The sequence below is a fragment of the Trachemys scripta genome, chromosome 13, assembly GCF_013100865.1.
Source record: "Trachemys scripta elegans isolate TJP31775 chromosome 13, CAS_Tse_1.0, whole genome shotgun sequence".
Classification (NCBI taxonomy): Eukaryota; Metazoa; Chordata; order Testudines; family Emydidae; genus Trachemys; species Trachemys scripta.
This window is the reverse complement of record NC_048310.1, coordinates 5528973-5553817: the sequence shown is the minus strand read 5'-3', so window position 1 is coordinate 5553817 and position 24845 is coordinate 5528973. Positions and strand designations below refer to the sequence as shown.

Below are 24845 nucleotides of genomic sequence, written 5' to 3'. Positions count from 1 at the left end.
CCCGCACCACCACCAACTTCCTGGGCACCATGATGAGCTTCAGCAATGGAGCCCTAGAGACAACGGATCACCACACCAACCTTTGCAGCTCCAGTAACCACTCCAATCTCCAGCCAACCCCTCAGATACCACAGCATATGCTCCCAGGAGAAAGTCCAAGATACACAACTTAACATGCTTAAAACCGCCTTCACCAAACAGGGACACTTCACCAGAGATGTAGAGTGCAGCATGGAATGGGCCACCCAAATACTCCCAAAAGAACCTGCTTCAATGGGGGGAAACAACCACCTTTGTCTGCATCTCCCTAGTTGTCACCTACCACACCACACTGGGCCCCATAAGGAGGCATTATTAAAAGAAATCTCTCCCCCTCTTTTGGCCTTCGAACAATCTCGAACCATACTAAGCTCATCATCAAAAGCAAGATCTACACAGACCAGGGCACACCAACTCAGTGCACTACCAGACCCTGCCAGACCACCAGGGCAGTATTGTAGATGAAGTGCAAACCAAGGCGTGATGATTGCTAGTTGAAAACTTTTCTGTGGACAGGGTTTTCAGGACCTGGTGAGAAGCAGGGTTAAGCCTTGGGGACCAATTCCAGTATTCTATCCGACTTATAACAAACGCAAAACCGGCAGACATATCTCCTCTGCTACAGTGATCAATCCCCCCACAATACACCTTTCCAGATCCATGGGTCCTACACATGCTGATCACAACATGCGATGTACCTCATCCCGTGCACGAAATGCCCCAATAGCAACTATGTGGGTGAAACCAGACAGTCACTATGCACTCGATTGAACTCACACAGGAAAATGATAAAAGACAAAAACACCCTATCACCTGTGGGCAAACCCTTTTTACAGACGATCACTCCAGATCTGACCTCTCAGTTCTCGTCCTCACAGGAAACCTGCACACACACCTTCAAAAGATGAGCCTGGCAATAAAAGCTCTGCTAGACAGCAAAAATCATGGGCTTAATAAAGTCCTCCTGTTCTTTTTGCGGATACAGACTAACAGGGCTGCTTCTCTGAAACCTGTCATGGGCTTAATAAAGACACTGGATTTATGGCTCATTACAACAATCTGTAGCCCGCTAACCCCCCCCCCTTTTTTTTTTCCCCCTATGACTGCAGGGGTGTTAATGAGCCATTTCACCTTGAATGGTCCCTTTAAATATGTATTAACTACTTCTGCTACCCAATCTGTTCCACCTGGTATTTGGCTGTGATGCTCTGAGTACCTTTGGCAGAGCTGCAGAAGAGCTCTGGGTAAGTTTGACTCTCTCAGAAGCTGGTTCAATAAAAGATAGTACGTCGCCCATCTTGTCTCTCTAATACCCAGGGACCAACTGTCCTAGATCCACAGGATCGGTGCTCCGGCTCCAGCTTTGGAACACCTTCTAGGAGAAACCCGTCAGGGTGCCAGACCCTCTGGGTGTCTCGCTCTTCCTCCAGGGTAAGACATACATCTTCACCACCTCCTTAGACTGGACCTCTGAGCCTTCAGCACGCCTGCTTCACATCGTGAGCTCCGTTCACATTTGCAGTGAGACTCACACAGCGTTGTCAAAACAGTAAGATATATTCATTGACTGATAGACAGTGTAGGAAGTCCTTAGGGTAGCGTACACAAATGAAGGTTAAAGCATAGTCCATTCTGGTTAGCCCAAAGCCCAGCCAAGCTGCAGTGAACCCCTTGGTTCAAGGTCTCCCTCTCTCTCTCACCTCCTCCTTCAATTCCTTCCAGCAGCCAACTCTCACACCTCTCCCGTCCTTTGATCTGGAGCTAGAGACGTTCAGCTTCCCCCAGGAGAGGCAGGGAAGTCCATATCCCTCTGGGTCATTGGTTGCTAGGTGTCAATGTCCTGATGATTGGATTTGCCATTGTCTTCTCAGATCCTCCATTCATATGGGAACTAAGGCCCAGACAGCTAGGAGACACCCACACCTATGAGAGCAAACAATTCCCCTTCCACCACTGGGCAACAACGCAGAACTGGGGAACGGGACTGAGGCACACCAGACCCTGGTTGTCAGTCTCAGCATGGAGACCATGTATTTAGTGGGCTCTCAGGCCATCCTCAGCTGTTTGGGGCAGCCATCAAATAACCCAGCCAGTAAGGCCTTGGCTACACTGGCGTTTTACAGCGCTGCCACTTTCTCGCTCAGGGGTGTGAAAAAACACCCCCCTGAGCGCAGCAAGTTACAGCGCTGTAAAATGCCAATGTAAACAGTGCCCCATCACTGGGTGCCGCGCTCCCAGCGCTGTAAGCTAATCCCCTTGGGGAGGTGGAGTACCTGCAGCGCTGGGAGAGCTCGCTCCCAGTGCTGGCGCCGCGACCACACTCGCACTTCAAAGCGCTGCTGCGGGAGCGTTCCCGCAGCAGCGCTTTGGAGTTTCGAGTGTAGCCAAGCCCAAAGTCTGCAGTGAAATTCTGGCCCTATTGGAATCAATAGCAAAACTCCCCATTCGGCCAAAATTTCACCCTGGGGTATATGATGCATAGGCTGGGTATAATACTAGCCTTTGGAGACCTTCCCCCTGAAATAACTTCCCTGCCCCTCCCTGAGGACACAGCCCTGCCCTTTTAGGAGTATCTAACTGTCGAAGGAGGCCCAGCTACCCTGACTTTGATGCATCTCTGCCAGGGCCCACCTGCAGGCATCCCATTGCAGGATCAGGGCTGAACTGAAGTGCTCAAATGCCAACTTCTCATTTTACAGCAGGCAGGCAGAGGGTAAGGACATTTGTGGTCAAACTGATCATATGGTTCCTGTTTGCCTATGATAAACAAAATATTAAATCTAATTGAGGTTGAGTGCTTCATTTAGGGCCATGTAGTTAGCCATGTCTGTAAACAGCTTTGACAACAAAAGCTGTGTATAAATGTTAAGTATTATAATATACTGTCTTCAGCTGACATGCAGAGCTCTCACTAAACTCCCTGGACTAGAGCGTGCAGACTGCGGCCAGTATATGATGCTTAACATTCGTGTGGAAACAGGTCCACATTGATGTATACATGCAAATAAATGCTCCAGTTTAAAGTAGAACACACTTTCCTGTCCCCCTTCCAGACGGGACAGAATGGATCTGTTTTATTAATTTCAAATGATGGTAATGGTAAATGGTGTTCCAGACACTGTAACAGGAAATAACAGGCAAATGAAATTCTTCACATTCCTTGGCTCACTGTACATTTATACATGTCAAATAAAACAGCATCCAATTGTCATCCCAGATAGCTTGTTCCCACTGTTTCCTGCAAGTTGACTACACTTTTCAAATTTTTATTTTTAAAGGTACCTGGGTTGTAACTAGCTTTTTGCATGGCTTCTCTAGCTTATTCAACTTCCAACTCTGCACCAAGCAATCAAGTAACCAAACCTCTACTGAGCTGCAGTGTCTGACGTTTCAGATGAGGGCATGGACAGGAGGAGATAAGAGAGAAAAAAAGAACACAAAAACCACCCAATAAAAATTCAAAGCTGCCACTTACTCAATGCTGGGGGCAACCTTGCCTTGACCTTGGCTGTCTCCACCAGCTCCTCCCATTCAATTGTGGTAAACTCTAACCTGCAGTGAGACTTGGGCTGCTATGAAATAATGTGGTTTGGAACATCCCAACTCCACTGCAAATTAGAACATGCACAACTTATGATGGGGTGGGAGGAGCAGGTGCTGCTCTACTAGGGCCCAATCCTACACCCACGAGAGACAACAGGAGTGTTGCCAGTGAATGCAATAGCAGCAGGATTGCGCCCTAAGGTAAGGTAGGGGAGCCTAATTTACTAGCCACAAGGGCTTGAAATACCTGGGCTGTGTACAAATCCAGCCCCAGGCAGAGTCTTCCTAGAGGATCCGGAGATCGCTTCAGTTGGCCTAAGTGCTGTCAGATGTCATTAGTGCGGAACAAAGACTCCGTTTCTAGTCACGCATCAAAGCTCATTTCCCTTACACCCTGGGCAATGCAGGGTTTCTATTGATTCTGGTGAGGCTGGTCTCCAGACGTATTCACTGAAGGCAAAGCATTCTTCAACTTTCAGCCACAGAGCTCTGCATTAACTAAATGTCCAGAGTCTGAAACAAACCCACAAAAACCAGACACGTCAGGACTACCGCAGCAAATGAGTCCAGCCTGACACACTGTGTACTGAGCTGATGCAGGTGTTCCAGGAAAAGGTGGTACTCCCCTTGTTTTTAGCACCTTCCGTCCAAAGAGCTGGGTGCTTTTCACACACTTCAACTTCCTATCCTCCTGGAGAACTCGGCAAGCATCATCTCCATTTTACAGTGAGGGAAACAGAGACTAATACAAGGAGTTATGTGGAAGGATCAGGACCCCCAGGCTCCTAGTCATAGAATAGCAGGGTTGGAAGGGACCTCAGGAGGTCATCTAGTCCAACCCCCTACTCAAAGCAGGGCCAATCCCCAGACAGATTTTTGCCCCGATCCCTAAATGGCCCCTTCAAGGATTGAACTCACAACCCTGGATTTAGCAGGCCAATGCTCAAACCACTGAGCTATCCCTCCTGGACTAAGAACCCATAAACTTTGCCTCAGTGTCGTCAACCTCAAACTTTCCCTTCCCCTGCAGTGGTGCTGTGAGCTGGCTGGTTGCCATCTTGTATCCCAGAGGTGTTTATATTTCCATGTTTGTGAAGTGCTTTGGGATCCCTTGGGAGGAAGGGCATTCTCCGGAGTCTTGCCATGACTTGTACGTGTTTACAGAACGCTGAACTGCGCACTGCATCAGGGACTTCTTTCCTGAAGGCTCAAGCTCAGCTGGACACGGAAGCAGCTGCGTCCCAGATTTGGCTTCACCTTGACACAAACCTGGAAGCAGATCATAGCCACGTGGATGTGGAAACAGCTGTGACCCAGATGTGTCCACCTCTTAGAGTCTCTGAAGTTTGGAAGGAGTTACCCACACACAGGGCTCTCAGCCCCTCGCGCTGGCTGCCAGTTGTCCTTGCAGAATTCTGCACTGAAGCATAAGGTAACTGCCATGAGGTCTCCGAGGGGCATTAATAGTTACACTCGATTCTGAAACCATGATAAGATCTTTAGCCATCTTGGCCCTTGCATCTTTTGACTCATAGTTGGGTCCAACAGCTAGTCATACCTTCACCAGAGATTTGACAGACATTGATCTAGCTAAGGAATTTGAATGGATTAATTAACCTTAAAGATGATTCACAAAGGACAACGTGCCGGTATCTTTTTTGTGTTCTGCATGATTATAAATCAAAACAACAGAGTTTTGTTGTTAATATAGGGGTTTGTTCTTGGATTTTGTTGTTGTTTTGCATTAGAAATCACAGGACTTGACTTGTGTTATTTACTCGAGGACCTGTTGGAGGTTTGTTAATAAAGGCTAAGATTTCGTCATGGCTATTTTTTAGTAAAAGTCACGGACAGGTCACAGGCAATAAACAAAAATTCACAGAAGCCCGTGACCTGTCTGTGACTTTTGCTGCTGCAGCTCCATGGTTTCTGAGCTGTGTGACAGCTGCAGGGTGACCATATTTCCCAAAAAGAAAATGGGACATCCCCAGCCGTTCGCCCAACGTGCCTCCCCTCCACACACACATGAGGCTGTCATCCCTCGCTGGAACCTTGCAGGGGGCCTCCTGTCTCTGCTGTTGCCTGTCGTTGGAACCCTGCCAGGGCCCCACTGGCTGCCAGTTCAAGTCCCACAGCTCTTGGGACTGAAGCAGAGCATGTCAAAGAGGTCTCTGGCAGTCATGGATTCCATGACTCTGTGACATAGACTCATAGACTTTAAGGTCAGAAGGGACCATTATGATCATCTAGTCCAACCTCCTGCACAACACAGGCCACAGAATCTCACCCACCCACTCCTGTAACAAACCCCTAACCTATGCCTGAGTTATTGAAGTCCTCAAATCGTGGTTTAAAGACTTCAAGGTGCAGAGAATCCTCCAGCAAGTGACCCGTGCCCCACGCTGCAGAGGAAGGCGAAAACCCTCCAGGGCCTCTGCCAATCTGCCCTGGACATAAACATAGCTGTGAGAGCTGAGTGGTTTTCAAAACCAGGTTGCTTATTTAGGTGCATAAATATGAATTTAGGTGCCTAACTTTAGACACCAAAGTTAGAAAATGTTGGCCTTTGATGCCTCTGTGCCTCAGTTTCCCAATCTGTAAAAAATAAAAAAATTATATTTCACAAGGATATTGTGAGGTTTATTAATGGATATTGTTAAATTGCTATGGGATGTTTGGGCAAAACAGCAAAATGTGAATAGGTCCTGGCTGTTATGACATGTCAAATCATGGAGGGGGAATCGAGTTTTAGGTCAACAACTTTAATTCAGGGTTGGAGTATGAAGCAAAACGAACTAGTAATGCTGACAAGCCATTAAAAAGCCAAGTCTAAAGGTTTCCGTGTGTGACTGGAAACGCACATCTGTTTGCTAACAGACATGCTGGAAACTCTGATAAGCTTGGAGGGAAGCACTGGGCTGGAGGGATAAATTCTGGTGGAGGGGGGAGGAGCCAAAGTGGTGTGCTTCAGCAGCCTATATAAATAAATAAATTATGTGCATTCTTTCCCTGTTGCCTGAAGGTCTCACAGGATCATCCCTCACCTTATTATGAACTCGTAGTGGGCCCCTTTTTATGCTCAGTTATACAATTCATTCATTTATCTCTATTATAATTGTTATTATTCTTTCTTGTATTCTAGTAGGCGCAGGAACCCCGGTCACGGGCCAGCATCCCACTGTGGAAGGTACAAACACACGCTCTCGAGGCCACTGAAGATATTTGTCTTTGAAAGGGCATGAATGTCCCTGGCACCTGACAGCAGAAGACACTGCGCTTTTTAAGTAGAAAAGTGACGGAGACAAGGTCTCTGATCTGTTCCCTGGCCCGAGTGTATCATGCCCTATGCACTTGGAAGAGGTCTCAAACACCAAAGTATAGCACCATCTCCTCTAGAATCCGCAGAGGCCTGCCTGTCCACAGGCTGTGTGGAGCAGGGGGAGGGGGTAGAGCCTGGGGGGCCTCCTTGGCTGGAATGTCTGATCACTTCACAGTCTTTAATGCCCCCCCCATTTAATTATCCCCATTGCACAGCTGGGGAACCAAGGCAAGGAGAGGCTAAGTGACATGCCCAGGGTCCCAGGGGAAATCTGTGCCAGAGCAAAGACTTGACTCCAGCTCTCCCCTAGCCCCAGCCTGGCCCCTGACCACTGCACCACCCTTCCTCTCCAAATGATTGCACTGTGCGTGTGATACCTACGGCGCCACCGCCCACTACGGACCAGCGCACACCCTGTCTCTGCCTGAGCCGGGCACATGGGGGGGCTCTGCCCCGCGGCAGCAGACGCAGAGGGGTGGGGACGGGTTGCGGGCGGTGCCTTTCCGAGAAAACTGGCGCCAATTTTCCGCGCGGGGCCATGTGCGCAGCCGCGCCAGCCAGGGGGCGGGGCTCCCGCGGAAGTTTGATACATTCGGCGCGCGGTGGAACGCTGTGGAACCCGCGGCTGTGCCAACGTTCTAGCGCGCCAGGCTCGCCACGCACGTGTGGGGCCTTCCCCCGGAGCGGGCCCCGCGAGGATGGCGCAGCTCAGGGTGACCGATTTCTTCTCCCACAGTAAAAACCCCGCCCGGGACGGACCGCTGGGCACGAAGCGGAGGAAGACCCGGCCCGCGGGAGGAGTGGCCGGGGAGACGCGCCGGGCCGCCCGCTCCAAAAGCCGGCCGACCCCAGCCCCGCTAAGGATCCCAGCGGGGAGCGGCCATGAGCCCCGGGGGAGCCTCCGAGAAGCCAGCCCGGGAGCAAAGCTGGTCGGATTGGAAAAGAACGACAGGGCGGCGGTGAGCGCTGCAGCCAGGCTGCCTCCCCTCAGCCCCCAGCAGCAGCTGCTGCTGGCCTCCCCCCACACCCCGGTGCGCCCCGATCCCAGCGCCCCACAACCCCCGGCACGGACACTGACCGGCAGAAAGCGGTGTAGACAGGAACTGGACCAGGAACTGGAAGCGGAGCGAAACGCCGGCCCCCTAGCCAGGCTCCCGCCCCAGGAGACCGGCAAGAGAGCGGCCAGGAAGAAGCTGGTACTGCCCGCAGATGAAGACCCCCAGGGTACAGCGCAGGAGACGGTAGGTACCTCCCTTGGCCAGCCCAGACCCACGCGAGACCCCTGGACGAGGGCAGTTTTGGCTCCGCAGATCTGGGTTCTCTTTATAACGGGGCCTCTGTGGGCAGCGCTGGGTCTGAGGCCTGCGACCAGTGGGCGGCCTTGTTGGGACCTTCCGTACCGCGTGTTACTCGCCTGCTGCCGGCGAACCGGGCCCTAGCCGCTCCCCCGACCTGCGCTGAGGAGCCAGTGACAAAACTATCAGCAGGGAAACCATGGACAGCGTGTCTCGTAGCGTTGTTCTTGTGCTGATGACTTCACAGCCCATTGACGCAAACGGGGCACATCCCTGCGGGCAGCAAACCTGAACAATGCGTTTGTAAGAAACCCCAATTGCGGGGCTCGTAGGGGTCCTGGTCACAGGAAGGAAGGACTCTTCCCTTGTTGCTCGTACTGGTGTTAAGAACATTGGGAGTTCTAGTGTAGACAGGTGCTGGTGTTTCGTGCAACCTGGAGATTAGATCCCCTTTGATATGGGCAGGGACTCAGTATTAACAACCTGCAGCAGCTGGTGGCCCATCTCTGCCAGGGTTTCGGCTGTTGCAAACTTGTTGGAGCAGAACTAGTGTAGGAAATGTTTTGAAAATGCTCCTAGTGTAGACTGACCGGGCCAGGATGGAATCCCTAATCCCCGGCTGTGATGGCTGGTGCAGGGCTGATGTTACGAAGTGTGTGTTTGGGGGGTGGCGAAGTCGAAGAACAAAGGCTGTCTGTTCGTTGCACCACGCTGCTCGGACCTGGATTCACTAGGTATTGAAAATCTGACTTTGACTATAGCTCTAGTAACTTGCTGACTCGTAGCTATGGGGAAGGTTTATCTCCCACTAAAGCAGGGAGACTCTTTGGCAGCGAAGGCAAAAGGTTCTAACAGAACAAATTCCTGTTGCAGGTTTCCAGCCCCTGCTCCAGTGCTGCCCTCAGACCCCCAACCCCATCCTCCCTTAACAAGAACGTGAAGAACTTGGTGAATGTGACCCTCTCACCAGGTCCAGAGAGTGGGCTGCAGTCTGGCCTGGCTACACTAGAGGGAAACATAAGCCTTAAGCAGGTATGGAAAGAGCGTGAGTTCTCTCTGAGACTGGGAATGGAGCTCTGCCAGTAACTCTGTGCTCTTCTGCTCTCTCACCCTCCGAAGTGGCTTGATGGTGCATACAAAACCCCTCACTCTTAGCCCTGCAGCAGTATCTAACTGCATGTTAACACCAAGGGGGAATGGAACACAAGCCGGGTTGGGGTCGAATTCCCACAGAATCTCTTATCACTAACCCACTTCTGTCGTCCTTGAGATGCCAGCATGTGCCTGGTATGTTCAGCAAGTGGGCTGTACCTAGATTGGCCCCCTGCGTGCTAAATAAATGATGGTATAGGAGTATAAGGGACACTTGGAGCTCTGCTGACCCTCCAAAAGAACAACCGAGCATTACTTGTAAACAGTCTTCCATCCTAAAAGTCCTGTATCTGTTACCTTCCTCCTCCCCCTCCCCATCCCAGGTTTCATCCAGGGAGCTGAAACACCGCCTGCAGAGACTCCAGGAGCTGACTTGGAAAGCCAAACTGCCCGCTTGCCCCTCCGAGACCTGCAGTGACTTGAAAAGCCGCCTGAAACAAGTGCAGGAGCTAGAATCCAAAATCCGCAACAGAAAGGCAGAGGAGGGGAAGGGATCTGGACAGCAACCATCCAAAGAGACCTGTGAGCCAACCGCGGAAGCCAGGTGAGAAGCCACCTTTGGAATCAGAGCTTCACCTTTAATGTGTGTTTAACCTGGTGCTGAAACAAAGTCTGGGACAGTAGACCTGGGGTTCCAGTTAATTGCCGTAGTCAGCGATGGTAAAACTAATGCTGCTCTGGGTTTCCTGAAGGGTAATTACCACCCACCAGGCAGAGGTAGAACGTAGCCCAAGGCACTTGGGTAGCAAAATGCTGCAGCTCTCCAGTGGTCTCTCAAACATCCATGTTTCTGATGTTTAAAATCCAGTAGTGGGGTTCAGCATAGATGGGATCTTTATACTCCGAGACCAAACATCTCCTGCTTGCCCAGTTCACCCAAGTAAGTGCGCCAGCACTAAATGGCTGAAAAGGAGCAGCTACTTCTGAAACGTTTGCTCCTGGGCACTAACATGGCATTGCGAGAGGGATCCCTGAGAGGTGACCTGCTGCCGCCTACGCTCTGGACGGCAAAAGCGGGTGGGCTTCTCTGTTGAAGCAGAGTGCGCCAATCTGGGGGGGGAGACTTCAGCAGGGTCACTTGAGGAAAGCGCTACACAGATGCTATAGTGAACTTGGGATGAAACTCACACGTATCTTAGTGCTATTCTGATGGCTAAGAAAAGAGACTGGAATACCTAGCACAGCCTCAGAATTCGAGCTGGACCTTTTCAGCTCATCCAGTCCATCCCCATCCTGCCAGCACAGGGTTGTTCCTTGGAGAACATAGAGGGAAAAGATGGCAGAGGTTGGGGATTGTATGACCATCAAATCGCCATGTCAGTGCTGACTCAGATTTCTACCACACCTGAATCTGGCAGGCTTTCCTACTGGCCTCCTTTTTGAGTAGCAAACCCCTTGCCAGTCTGTTCACACACTTGCTCACAGACACCTGGTGTTAATCTCAGGTTGAAGCTACTTGTTGTGGGTCTAATTCCTGGTCACTCTTCCCTTCGATCAGCGAGAGGGCACCTGCCTATCAGCGATTCCACAGCCTTGCTCAGGATCTTCCCCCAGGTCTCACACTGCCCTATAAATACAAGGTACTGGCAGAGATGTTCCGCAGCATGGACACCATTGTGGGGATGCTCTTCAATCGCTCGGAGACGGTAACCTTTGCCAAGGTCAAACAGGGTGTCCAAGATCTAATGCACAGGTAAGTTCCTCCTCCTCCTGCCAGCGGGCAGCTCTCTAGATGAGGAATTGCTAGAGAGCTGGCGGACTCAGAATTCAGCATTCCCTGTAATTGTGCCAGCAGCAGAACAGCTGTGAACTTTTCCAGTCTTGTGCCTTGTACAAAGCAGATGAATCCTGACCTCCTTAGATGCTGCTCATGGTGCAAGTGCACTGGAAGGGCTGGGTGGGGCTGTCTCCTGCAGACTTCCCAGGCCTTCGCAGAGGGACCTAGGGAAGGGTTGCGGGGGAGGGGGTTGCACCTGTTCTGGCTACCCGTGATAAATTCTGGTTGCAACCTTTTCCGTCTAAACGAGGACAGGCTCAGCACAGCTGAGGAGTGTGGCATTGCTGGATGTGTCCACGTGGGTGGGGGAGGCGTCTGTGATGCTGGCACAAGGAAACTTGGCTAGAGCATGTGGAGTGACTCTCACTCCTTCCTGCTCTACCTGCAGTAGCTCTTACAAACAGATTTCCCATCCCAGGGGAAAACTTGGACTATCTCCACGTTGGAGAGCAGACCTGAGGCACAGACATTCCATGACTTGCCCAAGGCCACAGAGGAAGCCAATGTCAAGACTGGGATCAGACTTGGAGCCCTTGGCTCCCGGACCTGTACTCAGACCACTTCCCAGGACAGAATTTGCTCTGTAACTTGTAGCTTCTCTGTCCCTTGCTGTTGACTCCCATATGTACTGCAGGCAGGGACTCTGACTGCTAGGACCCACATGTCACATGGGTGTCACTGATTCCTGGGGCCCCCCATTGCTCTGGTTTCCATCAGGCTGCTGAGTTAAGCACTTGTTGCTGATGCTCGTTTGTGTCAGCGCCGCTACCTAATTTCTGACTCTTCCTGCAATGCCACAGGCAGTTTGAAGAGAGGAATGTGGGTCAGATCAAAGCCGTGTACCCCACTTCGTACAAATTCCGCCAGGAGAAGAACATCCCAACCTTCAGCAGTTTCTTGAAGAAATCCAGCTACCAGCTCACCGTGGAGCCAGTGCTGGGGGAAGGTATGTGCTACAGCATACTGTCTGCTCAGAGCCCTTGTGGAGGAGACCTGGCTGGCAGGCTGGGCTCTAAGCTCTCTCCCTGATACGATCCCTAGTGGGGCTTGTTGGGAAAGGATGTTTGGGTCTCTGGAAACCTTCCCCAAATGAGTTCACTGTGTCTGACGGAACTGAGACAATCTGGCTGGCTGGTTCCCGGAACGTGGGAAGAGTAGGGAGCAGCTCTGACCTGTTCCAGCAGTGGGTCAGGCATGTAAAGCTATTGGCTGGTAATGGAGCTCTAAGCTGGTCTTTCCCAGGGGTTCCTTTGAAACTGGGCTCAGAACATAACCTGTCGATGGCACTCCTGGTTCTGGCTACACTGGTGCTCTGCATTCATCCAGGTGCTGATCTGTGTATTTCCCTAGGATGCAGCAGCATAGCAGGTCGGGGCGGAGGGCTGGCTCTGAAGCAGATGACCAAGTTCAGCGTGACTAGCAGAGAAGGGGCTCTGGTGCCCTGGAGGCTGTTGCTTCCAGCTGCAGTAGTGTCAGATCTGGGGTGCTGCAGCCAGCTCTTCCTGCCAGTCCGTCCCCTGTAGCTTTCCCAGTTGCAGGACCTGCAGATAATGAAGGACCATCTCTCCCCTCTAGAGGAGAAGGTAGATGGCCGCCCGCACCTGTCAGCATCGCGCTTGCTGGAACGCAGGAGGGTATTCAGCAGGAACCTGGTGAACATTGTCAAACAGCATCACAAGGTGAAGGGCTCGGGTTTTTTGGTATCATGGGGAGACTGGTATAGACTATGGGCCATGCAGACTGAGTGAATCTGCCATCTGTGCATGCAGCCATCTGGAACCTTACTATTGTTCGGGGGTGCTGCGTTCTCCTGTACTCCGTGAAGCTAAGCAATCGTCTCCTTAAAAATATCTCCAATTCAGAAGCTCCCCATCATGCGATGATGAGACCTGCTCTGTTTTAGGTGAAAGCCAACAAGTGACCCTAAGAGATCTGGGATTCCCCAAGACACTTTTGATATCTAGAGGCAGAGCTAAGAATCCACTTAACTGAGGGGCCTGGGATCCAAAATAAAAGTACATGGTTGGACCACCAAACCGTTCAGTCCGTGGACTCCTAGGAAGGGAGGGGAGAGAAACTGAAACATTGAGACAAGGATCAGGATTCTCCTAACAAGAGAGACTGTCCTGGAATCTCCGGGGTCTGGTTTCTCATAGACACATGACACTAAACTCTGCTAAAAGCACAACACTGCAGTGAGGTAATGGCTAGCTCAAGGGTAACACAACCAATCTCTTATTGGGTATCTGACTTTCGGCATCTGACACACAACTCTTTTCACTCCAGACATTCATGGCTTCCCTCAGCCCCCCAATGGTCATACCAGATGACAAGCTGACCAGATGGCACCCTCGCTTCAATGTAGACGAGGTGCCAGACATAATACCAGCTGAGTTGCCCCAGCCCCCTCAGGTGGACAAGCTGACCACAGCGCAGGACGTGTTGACCAAGGCCCGGAGCATGATGACCCCAAAGGTAAGGGACAGAGCTGTGTAGGCTGGAGTACATGGCACCAATACTGGATGGTTGTGATGAACTTGTTAGGCCCTCTCACATCTGTGATCATTGGTACTCCTGTGACCCAGGCGCAGTAATACTCAAGCACCCACTCCTCCCTGGGGAGGAAACTCCACGTTCGACTCTTCCCTGCTATCGATCAAAGACCCTGAACTATTAATCGGCAGTTGGGAACCATCCCCCTAGCCTCAAGCGTAGGCTCCCTGGGTACACCTCGCAGCTCCCCCATGTGACCTCTGACTCTCCTTCGTGTGGACAGATGGAAAAGGCTCTTGCCAACCTGGCTCTAAGAACAGCTGAAACCAGCCCAGGAAAGCATGAGGACCCCAAAGCAACACCCACGGCCAACACCTCCAGTGCCCTGAAAGGGGTGTCCCAGGCCCTGCTAGAGAGGGTGAGTAACTTGGTTGTGACTGCAGAGGGAGTGGCCCCGACAAGGGGGGTCTGGAGGGTGTCTGACCCAACCCCCACTCACTTCCATTCCCTTAGATCAGAGCAAAGGAGGCTCAGAAACTGCAGGCTCTGATGACCCGGAATCCACAACAGGAGGAGCGGCTCGTCATGCTCTCCCGGCTGCCAGAGATGGCACGCCTCCTACGCAACGTGTTCGTGGCTGAGAAGAGGCAGGCGCTGACTATGGAAGTGGCATGTACGCGGATGCTCGACAGCTACCGGACCACAATGACCTCTGGTAATAGAGGGGGATGGGAGAGGGGTTTTTGCCTCTGGCATGTGAGATTCTAAGATACCTGAAGAGCCTACAGTGAGTTCTGAGTCACGAAATCCAACATCTCCTGCCACCCCAGGAGCAGAGGTAAAGCTGAATGCTAGGAAGCACTAAATGGGTACCATAATACCCACTTACCTCTAGGGGTTGCTATGGCTACCATATTAAACTACATTTTTGGTAGCTGAAAAGCTGTCATGGAGTTAGCCGTAGTTGGAGGATCCCTATGGACAGAGCCTTTACTTTCTAGCCTCACTTCTACCTCATGCTCAGCTTGCTAGTCTTGCTGGCTTCCTGGAACAGTGTCAATGGAGCAATAGTAAACATTTGTTTTCCTTCAGTGGTCTCCCTAAGACCTATCTTGGTGGAAGCGAAGGGTCTAGTCTTTATCAGGCAGCTCTATGCTCCCCCAAAATGCCTAGCTGCTGCACCCACCCTAAGACTAGTTTGCCTGTCAACGTAGAAGCTGACACTACTTCATCTGCTTGGTAATGGGAGTTCTGTAGCCTCTCCCCCAGACATGAGAATCTCAGGGGTAGTCTAAACTCCTAAAATAACTGCTGTAATCTGATGGAGAGAGGAGTGGGAATATTTTTATAGGGCTTCCTTGTGTACCAGCAGTGCCAAGCACAGCTGTGTAATTGATGGCTAAACTCAGTCTGGAAGCAAGGGCTGGGAGGAAATTCACCTTCATGGGTCTGTGATTTGGGTAGGGAGCAGAAGCCAGAACTGCTGCCCAATGTGTAATACACTGGCTGACAGCGGGGAGAAGCTGTTTGAAACTAACTTGCTGATCACTTCTGGTTCTCTGCAGGTGAAATGGAGAAACACCTACACCTCTTCTCAGAGTTGCTGCCTGACTGGGTCGTCATCCATCCAATCAGGAAAGACACCTACATCAAGCTGGACAAGAGCATGGACCTCAATGTCCTTATGGAGAGACTGACAAGGATGATTAAGGAGGAGGAGAAGCTCTGATTCTTGGGGGGTGGGAGGGAGATGGCTGGGGGTGAGACCTTGATTTTAATTAGATGTGCCTCTGAATGTAGCACAGATGGGGCTCTCAAGGTCTTGCAGAGAACTCCCCTTTGGGCTGCTTGTGACCTCACTGGTTTCTACCTATGCACAGGAAACGGAGAAGGTAGACAAACCTCTTTGATCTTGGGTTGTTCGTTTGGCACAGTTCTGGGCAACTCCCCTGGCCCTCAAACATGAGGGCTAATATGTTATGTTCACTACTGCATGCCCTCCACCAGTAGGAGGTTGCATTTGGCTTTCCTACCTAAATTGCTCCCTTTTTTTAGCTCTCAGTGCTCTGTTACTATGGGCAACTTCGTACAACAAATAAAAGTGCTCGGGCCACAGTGGGAGCAGGGGTGTTTGAGCATCTCTGGCTGGCATGGCCTTAGTTACATAAGCCAGACCCCCCTCTCTGAACAATGATGTAATGTTTAATTCCCTTGAACAAGTTTCCAGTATGACAACTTGCATCCATTTCTTCCATTAGCTGAAGGTGTTGTGGGGGTGGATGGGATCATATGCCATTTCTCATAAGTGAGAAATAAGAAAAATGGAATTTCCTTTGGAAAAAAATAATCCCAGGGGCTCTTTTTAATCTGTTCTGTTTTAGAGAGAGAGAGAGAGAGAGAGTGCATCTCAGACCACTCCAGCTCTGATGTGTTCAACTCCATGTACATATTGTTGAAAGGTGTTGGTATTAAACTTTTAAATGATTGGCAGTAGCAGTGCTCCCTGCTTTAATGAAAGCTCTTGCCTTAACCAGTGGGCTGCTTGAGGTGCTGAGGCTTCTCGGCAGCAGAACTTTGTGAATTACCAGTAGAGGGAAGGCTTGGGGTGTCAGCCAATTCAATTCATGCAAAGAGACTTCTTGGAAAAAATGAGCAGGGGTTTGCAGAGAAATGACTGCAGCTTTTGTACATACAGGCATGGCTGAGAGCACAGTTGAGTGTGTGAGGGTCGGTACCTAATCAAAGGTTAGGCCTTCAAGGGAAGGGAACTGCTGACCGCTTTTGGCCACTGCAGCATAATCTAATTAGCGCAAATGAAGAATGCTCTGTACCCCCAACTGTTGGTTCATGTACCACTTTTAACATGTGTTGTGAATTGATAGAACATTAAGCTCCTGTTGATGGAACCCTGCTCTGGATGGTCCATGCTGTAAGTCTGAGGGTGGACCCTAAACCCCTCTGCTGGCACATCACTGAGGTGCCATCCAGGGCTTTGTCAGCTCAAAAGGCCTTAGGATATACAAATACTGCTTGGAGGAGTTACCTCAGAGGTGCAGGTAAGGAACAGGTCTTCCTTGCCTCAAGTACTAGGACATGAATGTGAGTTACTGCTCGTTTATAACAGACGTACAAACAGTGAGCAGCTCTGTTCTTTACACTAGGTGAATACAGCCAGACTGGCCCATCTGATTGAGGGAGCAGATTCAGAAGGTGCCTATTTGCCCCCAGAATGACTGCAGTAGACAGGCTGGTAGTGCACATGCAGGAGCTAGCATTAGGTAATGACACAAAAGAAGCTGTTGTGTAACAAAGCAAAGCCAACTTACTGATTTTCACTAAGAGTAGGAAACAGCAGTAATGTGTGGCAGATAAATCTGATCACATCTAATCTGAACTTTGGCACACACACCTCTGCAATCTTGAGCAAATCCCTTGTACACCACTGCCACCTCTTGGATTTTAAGGAAAACACCTTCCATCCTAACTCTCCAAGTGACAGGATCAGATGAAAATCTCAGCTTTCACATGTTTATAGCTCCCAGGTGCAGGAAAAAAGGCTGAAACTGACCTCTAAAGGCTCAAAGGCAAATAAAGAGCATGCTTTTTGACCACTTGGGGATTAGCAATGTTGCTTCTATCAAAATGGAGATACTCAAACCCTCCCCCAGGGTAAGACTGATGTCCAGTGCTTTATGCTAAGAACCTGAAACAAAGCTAGCTTTCACCTACCCTTATGAGGCTGGCATGGTTCCACTGAAAAAAGTTTTCTTTCTAGTGAGATACCTAAGAGGTGTTACCTCCTACTGTAAAATCCTAATGAAGAGAAGGCACTAGTTTTTACCTTGACGTAGAAGGTTGAGGGGGAAGAGACAGGGCTGGCCATAACTAGCTACATTAAGGTAAAAACTACAGGGCTCTTTTACACTCAAGACTGGTAACTTAAGTTAGCTAGCTCAGTATAAAAAACTTGCCCTGCAGCCAGAGAGGGTACAGGCCAAGCCTTGCCTGCGATCAGTTTCTGGCACTGCATGGGGCCAGGGCTGTGCTTTGGCAGTCAAACAACGTATTTGTGACAGTGCTGCAGCTGCTTTCCATGGGTCTTTTGGGTGGAACTTAATTTCTCCACTTCACAGCAACTCTCCTGCCTTTAGTGTCAAGTGTGCAGAGAGGTACTGATTCTTACACAGGCTGGGTGTCAAAGTTAAAAAATATCCTCTGGAGGCTTCCCAAAGAATTGGAACGTCCTATTTGGGGACTGGTGTCTCTTCCAGCTCTACCTGGTTCTGAAGCCAGGAGCAAATTAACCCCAGTACTCCTATAGACCTAAGAAACTGAACATCTGCTGTTTAAGGTTAACTACAAGTGCTTGGCTACACACCTGGAAAGCAAGCAGGCCTGGGGGATTGTAAAGGACACTTGGTCTGTACCACTCAAGCCCCACCCTTCAGAGCTAAACTCCACAACTCAGGCTGTAGACAAGTTGTATGGTTTCAGCAGTGTCACCCTACAGGTGGTTCTATCCAGTGGAGGGGGAGCGTACAGCAGCCTACAATGAAGCAAATGCCCAAACCCTCTCTATAGTTTCTACTCTTTAACAGCAAGCCTATTTGATTTAATGTGGCACCTGAGCTATTCTCCATGTATAAGGTGCACTTTCACAAACCTGTGGGGAAGCAACAGTTTCCTTGCCCTGTGCCTCAAGGCACTGAATAAGTAACTGCCTTTCTTTACCTTGCAGGATTAGATATTAAATATTACAGTTGTAGGAGGGTGAGATTAGCGAGTCCCAAAGTTGGCTTCTCTAGCATCTTCCAGTGAGAGCTCAAAGGGCAAGGCTGGGGGAAGAATTCAGTAAGACCAGATATGAGGAAGATATGTTAAAGGTTCAGCTCAGCATGTAAAGCAATTGGGCTGGCCCAACTTCCAACCCTTTTGAATTTCACTGAAGTCACAAGATGGCTTGTTTCACTGGATGTTGGTTTCTTGAAGAGAAATGGTCAGAGAAACACACACCAACTTCATCCTGCTACCAGACTAGTTTTGAGAATTAAAAGATCCATATTTATTTACTAAGCAGCTACCGATTCAATTGAAGACAGCCATTACAAATATTAGTTACAATCCAAAGCATCCTTTCTCATCCATAAGGAGATTTTGGTACCCTGGCTCTGATTGGTAAGTGTTTGTGACAGAGTTGGATGTTATAGCTAGATCACACACTGCAATTAGGAGTCTATTTTCTAAAAATCTGCCTATCAAACTTTGTCCACCATAGTAACTAGAATGCTGTTAATATTAGAGCTCATGCTAAAAGCACTCAAAGTGAGCATAGTTCCTCTTTCCCTTCCCTTTTTAGCTGTGCCAATACTGGATGGTATTTTGGAACAAGGAAGTTGATTGGAAGGGGGAGGGGGAGGGGAGGGAAGACAACAGTATCAACCCAAGCTCCGAGTAACCTTTCAGTTTGCTGGAACCTGAGGCTAAAGGCAGAGTCCAGGGAACTTTACTGTATAAATAATAGAAGGGAGCATGTCAAAAGTTGCTCATCCTATCTCATGCAAAACATGCATGACATGCTGGGGACTTGCACCCATTTCTTATATTGAACAAGTCACCACCGCTCCATTAGCATTGCAAATTGAAGAATTCCAATGTGTACAGTTCACAAGGTTGACAGAACAGCTGTAACCCAAGCATGTGGATGCAGTAAAAGAGGCCATCGTACAGATGCCCAATACCATGTTAGTTTTCACTGATCTAGAGAAACGGATTCCTTCCACCCAACCACAAGAAAATCTCAAAGCCCTTCCTCATTTCTCACCAAACCCGCAGCTGTAGCAGCACACAGCAAAACCTAACACGAGATTGGAATGATACAAAGGCTTCTAAATGGTATTTTTAGATTGAAGGACAACTTTTTCCCCCACTCAAAACTACCTTCAGCTCTATCAGCTTCCCCAGAATAAGGGGGCATAAACAGCGCAGCAAGTTTAGCAGAATTGAGCTGGAACAAGAGAGGTCTAACTGCCCTTGCTGTAATGGGGAGAAGCTTCCTACCTTCTTTAGAAAACAGGAGGGGTGGGTCTAATGATTCATTTGTACCAACTCTGCATTGCCATCTGCAGTCCCTGCCTTTCCCACATGAATAGCCCATTCCGCTGCCAGGAAGGAACACAAACGCACACAGCGTCCCAAAGGAAAGCAGAGAACATTGCATCCAATCTTCTGAAGCCAGATACGATGTTGAACTGTTTTATAATAATTCATTTCCATCTCTGGTATTTCTAATGAGCCTATTACAAAGTCTCAGCATGGTACTGACTATTTTTGGCTGAAAACAAAAGCCAGTACATGTGTCCCACAAAAGGCATCACCTCAGTTCTCCATCTAGCTCACTACTGCCCTTAGCAGCACCATTTACGCATTGATCTCTAAAAGGAAGTTTTAATCTTTGACTTGGAAAATAAACAGGAGTAGTTAGGATATAGCACCTGTTCAATACCTAAACTGAAGTCAAGGTTAGTATAGGAACGTATTATCCACACCTCCCATTCCTCACACCCAAAAACGTGCTTGTTGCCTTCAAACAATTGATCAAGATAAGAAACAGCAGCAGATCTTCAGAAGGCAGCCTCAATCAGACCATAGCAACCTTCTCTCATCTGAAGCTCATTAGTCATATTGCAGCAGAGAGTAGACTGGGAAGGGTTTCAGTTTTTCTGCCCCTTTCAGAGATTTTAACTCGATGACCACCACACACTCTAGGACATCAGCCTTCAGCTTCTTCATCAGCTCACAGGCTGCACACATGGTACCTGCACAACAGGGACGTTAAGCAGAGAGACACACAATCACTCCAAGTATTAAAAGCAGATACGGCACACAGTCTTAGTTCCAACTTTAAGCCATCGCTAATCACATGGTTAGAAGCATGCAAGAAGATAACTTCCGATTTTCAGAAAGTGTCAGACAGCGCACTGCAAAGCCAAGAATGAGACAATGGATTCCTACCTGGCTTTTCTTTTTTTTAAAACCAAGCTGAACTCTGGCGGGCCTTAGGGCAGGGATTTCAGGTACTATAGTACAGTAATTCAAACAGACACAGTATAAACCCCAATTGGCTAACTGCTGCATCCCTCTCCCCATAAAGTCACAAGGACACTTTTACAAAGAGATTCTATCCTCTTCAAAGCAGCTTCAGCAGAGAACACCCTGAGATAGAATGAGCAATGCCAGTTACAGCACAACTACACATGGAGCAGACTTAACTAAGCGACTGCTCTTACCTCCAGTTGCAAGCAGGTCATCAACGAGGATCACTTTCTCTCCCGGTTCCAAGGCATCGCTCTGGATTTCAAGTTCAGCCTGCAGGATTGAAAAGGCAACTTTGTTCTAGTCTCACTTTATAGAGCACAGCTTCTGAAAATGTTAGCGTGTAGCAAAAAGCAGATATCACGTTCATCAGCAATAATGAAATCCTGACTTTCAGCACCTAAATACACAGGCCTTGAGCTAAAGGAGATCTTCAGAGTCCCAATCATGCACACCAACACAGTGTATTCTATTCCTTTTGTTAGATAAACTCTCCCAGAACAGCAGCCCAGATGGGACTGGAACTCCTGTATGTAATACACTGGCCTAAGCATGCATGATCAAGACTCCTATGGTTTTGGTGCAGAAAGTCCTCGGTTTCAGCCCTTTAGTGTCTATATCTATATCTATCTATATATACAGCCAGCCATGGAAGCATCTTTTCTCTGTCCTCCAAGAGAGATGAACCCATTCTACATAAGGACTGACCCATGCAATGCTTATGACTACCACAGAACTTTGTACTATGCAAGGGAAGGCTTGCCTCAATAGTATTCAGCAGCATTAGTTAGCTAGCTAAGGCAGAGTTATCAAGCCTATGCTATATCTCTTCCAATAAGGGCCAGGCATGAACCCAGCTGCTGTGCAATAATTGTTTCCTGCTTTAAAACCATAAAAAAAGAGCATTTAACTGGAGCATTTACTGAAACACGCAAGAGTGGGAAAAAGTAATGGATATCTTCATGCAACCCTCCTTATTTCCTCCTTTTTTTTTCCTTTCTTTTCCACTGGCCTTTCTCCAGAAGCACAGGACTTGCTGTCAGTCCTTTAACTAGGTTCCTCTGAAAATCAGCAGCCATTAGTTTTTATGCTCAGTACTCTTAATAATACATACACTCAGATTCAAGCCCCACCTAATAGCTGTCTGAACTAAGTACCTTTTCTCCAAAGATCTCAGAATAGTTTGCAAAATTTTAAGCCTCACACCACCCCTATGATGTAGGGACTAGTCACTGGCACAACCAGAATGGAATTTAGAATGCCTGACTCCCAATGCTGTGTTCTCATCACCAGCCCCAGCAGGGCTACAGTGGCTGTGAAATTCTCTAGCACCAAATATTATTAGATGGGCTTCATCTCACCACCATCCTCATCCCCAAAATAACTCAGTGATCTCAACAAACAAGACATTAGCAATTACAGCAGTGTCCACCAAGGGTTCTCTTCTGGCTATTACCTGGCCATATTCAAGAGTGTATGAGACGGATTCTGTGGGACCTGGAAGCTTCCCCTTTTTTCGTATTAACACACAGCCAATCCCTAGTCTCTGTGCCAGAACTGGGCCAAAGAGGAAACCACGAGAATCCAGACCTATGTAAAGCAGAGCAGCAAAAACACTGTTAACAAAGGGAAACCGTTCAGCTTTCACTCTCTGCAAATGCTCAATGTTTCTGTTATCTTCCTGGACTCAGGGAGTCTAGCAGCTATTTGTACTGACTTGCAATCTCACCTACTTTGCATTGTATGTTTGTTTTCACACAAACTTACTATGAAATGCAGCCTGGAACCTGGAGTTCCACAGTATCTATGTTAGAAGCTCCCTCTATTAGTTTGTGAACTGGTTCTTATCTGTACTGATAAGAAATTAAATCTCAATATCAATTCAACTGTAGGGCCAGAAACTCAGTATCACATCAGGATGGGTTTACATGATCACAGCCACTAAGAACTGAATAGAGTCCACTAGACTCACTGACATTGGGTTATTGTCAAATCACCCCTCTTCCATTCAATACTTATTATTCTCCATGTCCTTAAACAATATGTTAGTTGGAACAGAACAGTTATCTCCACAAGGCATAGCTATAGTTGGTCTGTAGCCAGTCATTCTGAGACAAGCGGAAAATGGAGAAACAGCTTGGGTCTTTGCTATTTATATAACACTAGACCTGGCTTAAAGGCAAGTTATAGACTAAGGAAGACAGAGTAGTAATTCACTTATATTGGCTAATTCACTGCTTACTGCTATTAAATCTTTTTAAATAAAGGAAATTATTGCCAAATGTTCATCGAGTATGTTCAACGCTCAGAAAGCATGTCAGAAAACTACAGCGCAGAAATAAAACAACCATACACTAATGTTACGTAGTTTGGTACAGAATAAAACGTTATGACAAACAGTCATAATGTTGCAATACCATGATGTTATATCATCTTTCCTGCCTCCTTAAAGGGGTTGTTTCTGACCTTTACTTACCGTGCAATCTTTGTATGGATGAACAGTAATGTTCTCTACTGTATTTTATTGAAGTTTCACTAAACATTTATCATGCTACCCACCCGCAATGAAGTCGATCTGTGGATAGTGTGTCCTCACACGATGTTCCAAAATATCAATCACAGTCCTGAAGGCTATAGGATCCTTTAGCAAAGGGGTGATATCACTAAAAACAGAAGAACAAAATGAGTTTTCCCTGGAACCTGAAAGACACATTACACAGATCAGAGCCCACAGTTTACCCTCTCCATGTTTAAGAAGCTTGGTTTCTACAAGTGGATTTGAGTCCTCACTCCATTTCCAGGAGTTCATAATACCTGCAAAAGGGGCTACCTACAAGATCTCTTGAAACAGTGGTTGGACTCAGCACTGAGTGAAGAAACGTTTCCTATAACTAGACAGCTAGCAACTGCTGCTAGGATTCCCTAAGCACTTGTATTCTAACCCTTTTTTCAGATGCTCAGAACTTTCCAAAGTGTTCACACTCTAGGCTGAGAATTTCCAGATGGTGACTATTTCTGAGAATGTCTGAGCCAAAACAATTCAGATGTTTTGAAAATACATGTGATGGAAAAATAACTTCTTATAATGAAATTCATACTTTTTTAATAAAAGAGTTCTAGCACTGACACAGTAATAGAAAAAAAGCTGAAACAGCCCTCATTAAGAAATGCCTTTGTTTGGGCATCTGCAGAGTGTTTTTTTATTTGCTGAGATATAACCCATACATATACCTGACCAATCTCAGCCACAGCTGATAAAGTGCTCAGATAAGAACATGCTGGGAGAGAGTTTGGCCCCGGACTACAAAGCTACACACCAGTTCAGTTTCACACCATGTGACTTTATTCCCATGTGTAACTGCGGGCAGGACTAAGGCCTAACTTGGCTGCTCACTGACCAAGTGACTGCAGGAGCCTGTGGGTCATGGACTGTGCCCCTGAGCTCAGCTTCAGCGCACCGGGCAGAGGTGGACAGAGGCTGCCTGCTACAGAGCGAGCAGGGCAAAGGCCAGCACAGACCAAGGACAAACCTAGGCAGGCCAAGCGGGTCTATCCCCAGCGCCAGGGCAGTAGGACTCTGCAGCTGCGCCATCCATGTGCCAGGGCCAAGCTTCACGCTGTGCCCTAGTGTGCAGGCTGCACAAATGTAATTGCACACGTCCTGCCCCCAGGTCCCTCCCTCATCACCCCCAGCCCCCTCCGCTCCCAGCCCCCTCACCCCCAACCTCCCTCATCACCCCAGCCCCCTTTGCTCCCTCATCCTCCCTAGACCCCCTCACCACCCCAGCCCCCCTCCACTCCCTGACCCCCCCTCACCGGAAGAGCACCCCGGGGGAGGGGAAGTCCGGGAAGGCCCGGACCCGCTCCTCCAGCAGGCGCCGCCGCTCCCACAGATCCCCGCTCATGCTGCCTCGGGCACTGCGCAGGCGCCCCTCGGCCGGACTAGCGCCTCGCGCGCTGCTCGCGGGGAGGAGACGGGAGAGTGCGGAGGAAACCATTGCTGGAAGCGGAGGGGGGAATGCGGGGGAAACCATTGCAAGCTAGAGGGGGAAGCGTGGGGGAAACCATTGCAGCTGGAAGGGGGGGGGAGTGTGAGGAGGGAGATCATTGCAGCTGGAAGGGGGGGGGGGGGGGG

The 24845-nt window shown here is 49.0% G+C and overlaps 2 protein-coding genes across 4 annotated transcripts; one reads left to right on the top strand and one right to left on the bottom strand.

Annotated features, from left to right (window-relative positions):
• The first annotated feature begins 7407 nt into the window (after nt 1-7407).
• Nucleotides 7408-17192, top strand: CDT1 (chromatin licensing and DNA replication factor 1). Of its 2 annotated transcripts, XM_034788494.1 has the most exons (10): nt 7600-8142; nt 9070-9228; nt 9672-9892; nt 10847-11041; nt 11926-12071; nt 12701-12804; nt 13412-13600; nt 13902-14036; nt 14132-14333; nt 15184-17192. In XM_034788494.1, the coding sequence occupies exons 1-10, from the start codon at nt 7600-7602 to the stop codon at nt 15345-15347; spliced, it is 2058 nt and encodes a 685-aa protein (XP_034644385.1). In that variant the 3' UTR covers nt 15348-17192. The 2 variants fall into 2 exon arrangements, with proteins under 2 accessions (XP_034644386.1, XP_034644385.1); XM_034788495.1 differs by lacking the exon at nt 9070-9228 and having other exon boundaries at nt 7408-8142; nt 15184-15347.
• A 1461-nt stretch (nt 17193-18653) lies between these two features.
• Nucleotides 18654-24723, bottom strand: APRT (adenine phosphoribosyltransferase). 2 transcript variants are annotated; one of them, XM_034788496.1, is made up of 5 exons: nt 24527-24723; nt 23270-23373; nt 22167-22300; nt 20905-20983; nt 18654-20433 (listed from the first exon to the last, which is right to left on the bottom strand). In XM_034788496.1, the coding sequence occupies exons 1-5, from the start codon at nt 24706-24708 to the stop codon at nt 20291-20293; spliced, it is 642 nt and encodes a 213-aa protein (XP_034644387.1). In that variant the 5' UTR covers nt 24709-24723; the 3' UTR covers nt 18654-20290. The 2 variants fall into 2 exon arrangements, with proteins under 2 accessions (XP_034644387.1, XP_034644389.1); XM_034788498.1 differs by lacking the exon at nt 24527-24723 and adding an exon at nt 24241-24317.
• Between the last annotated feature and the right edge of the window lie 122 nt (nt 24724-24845).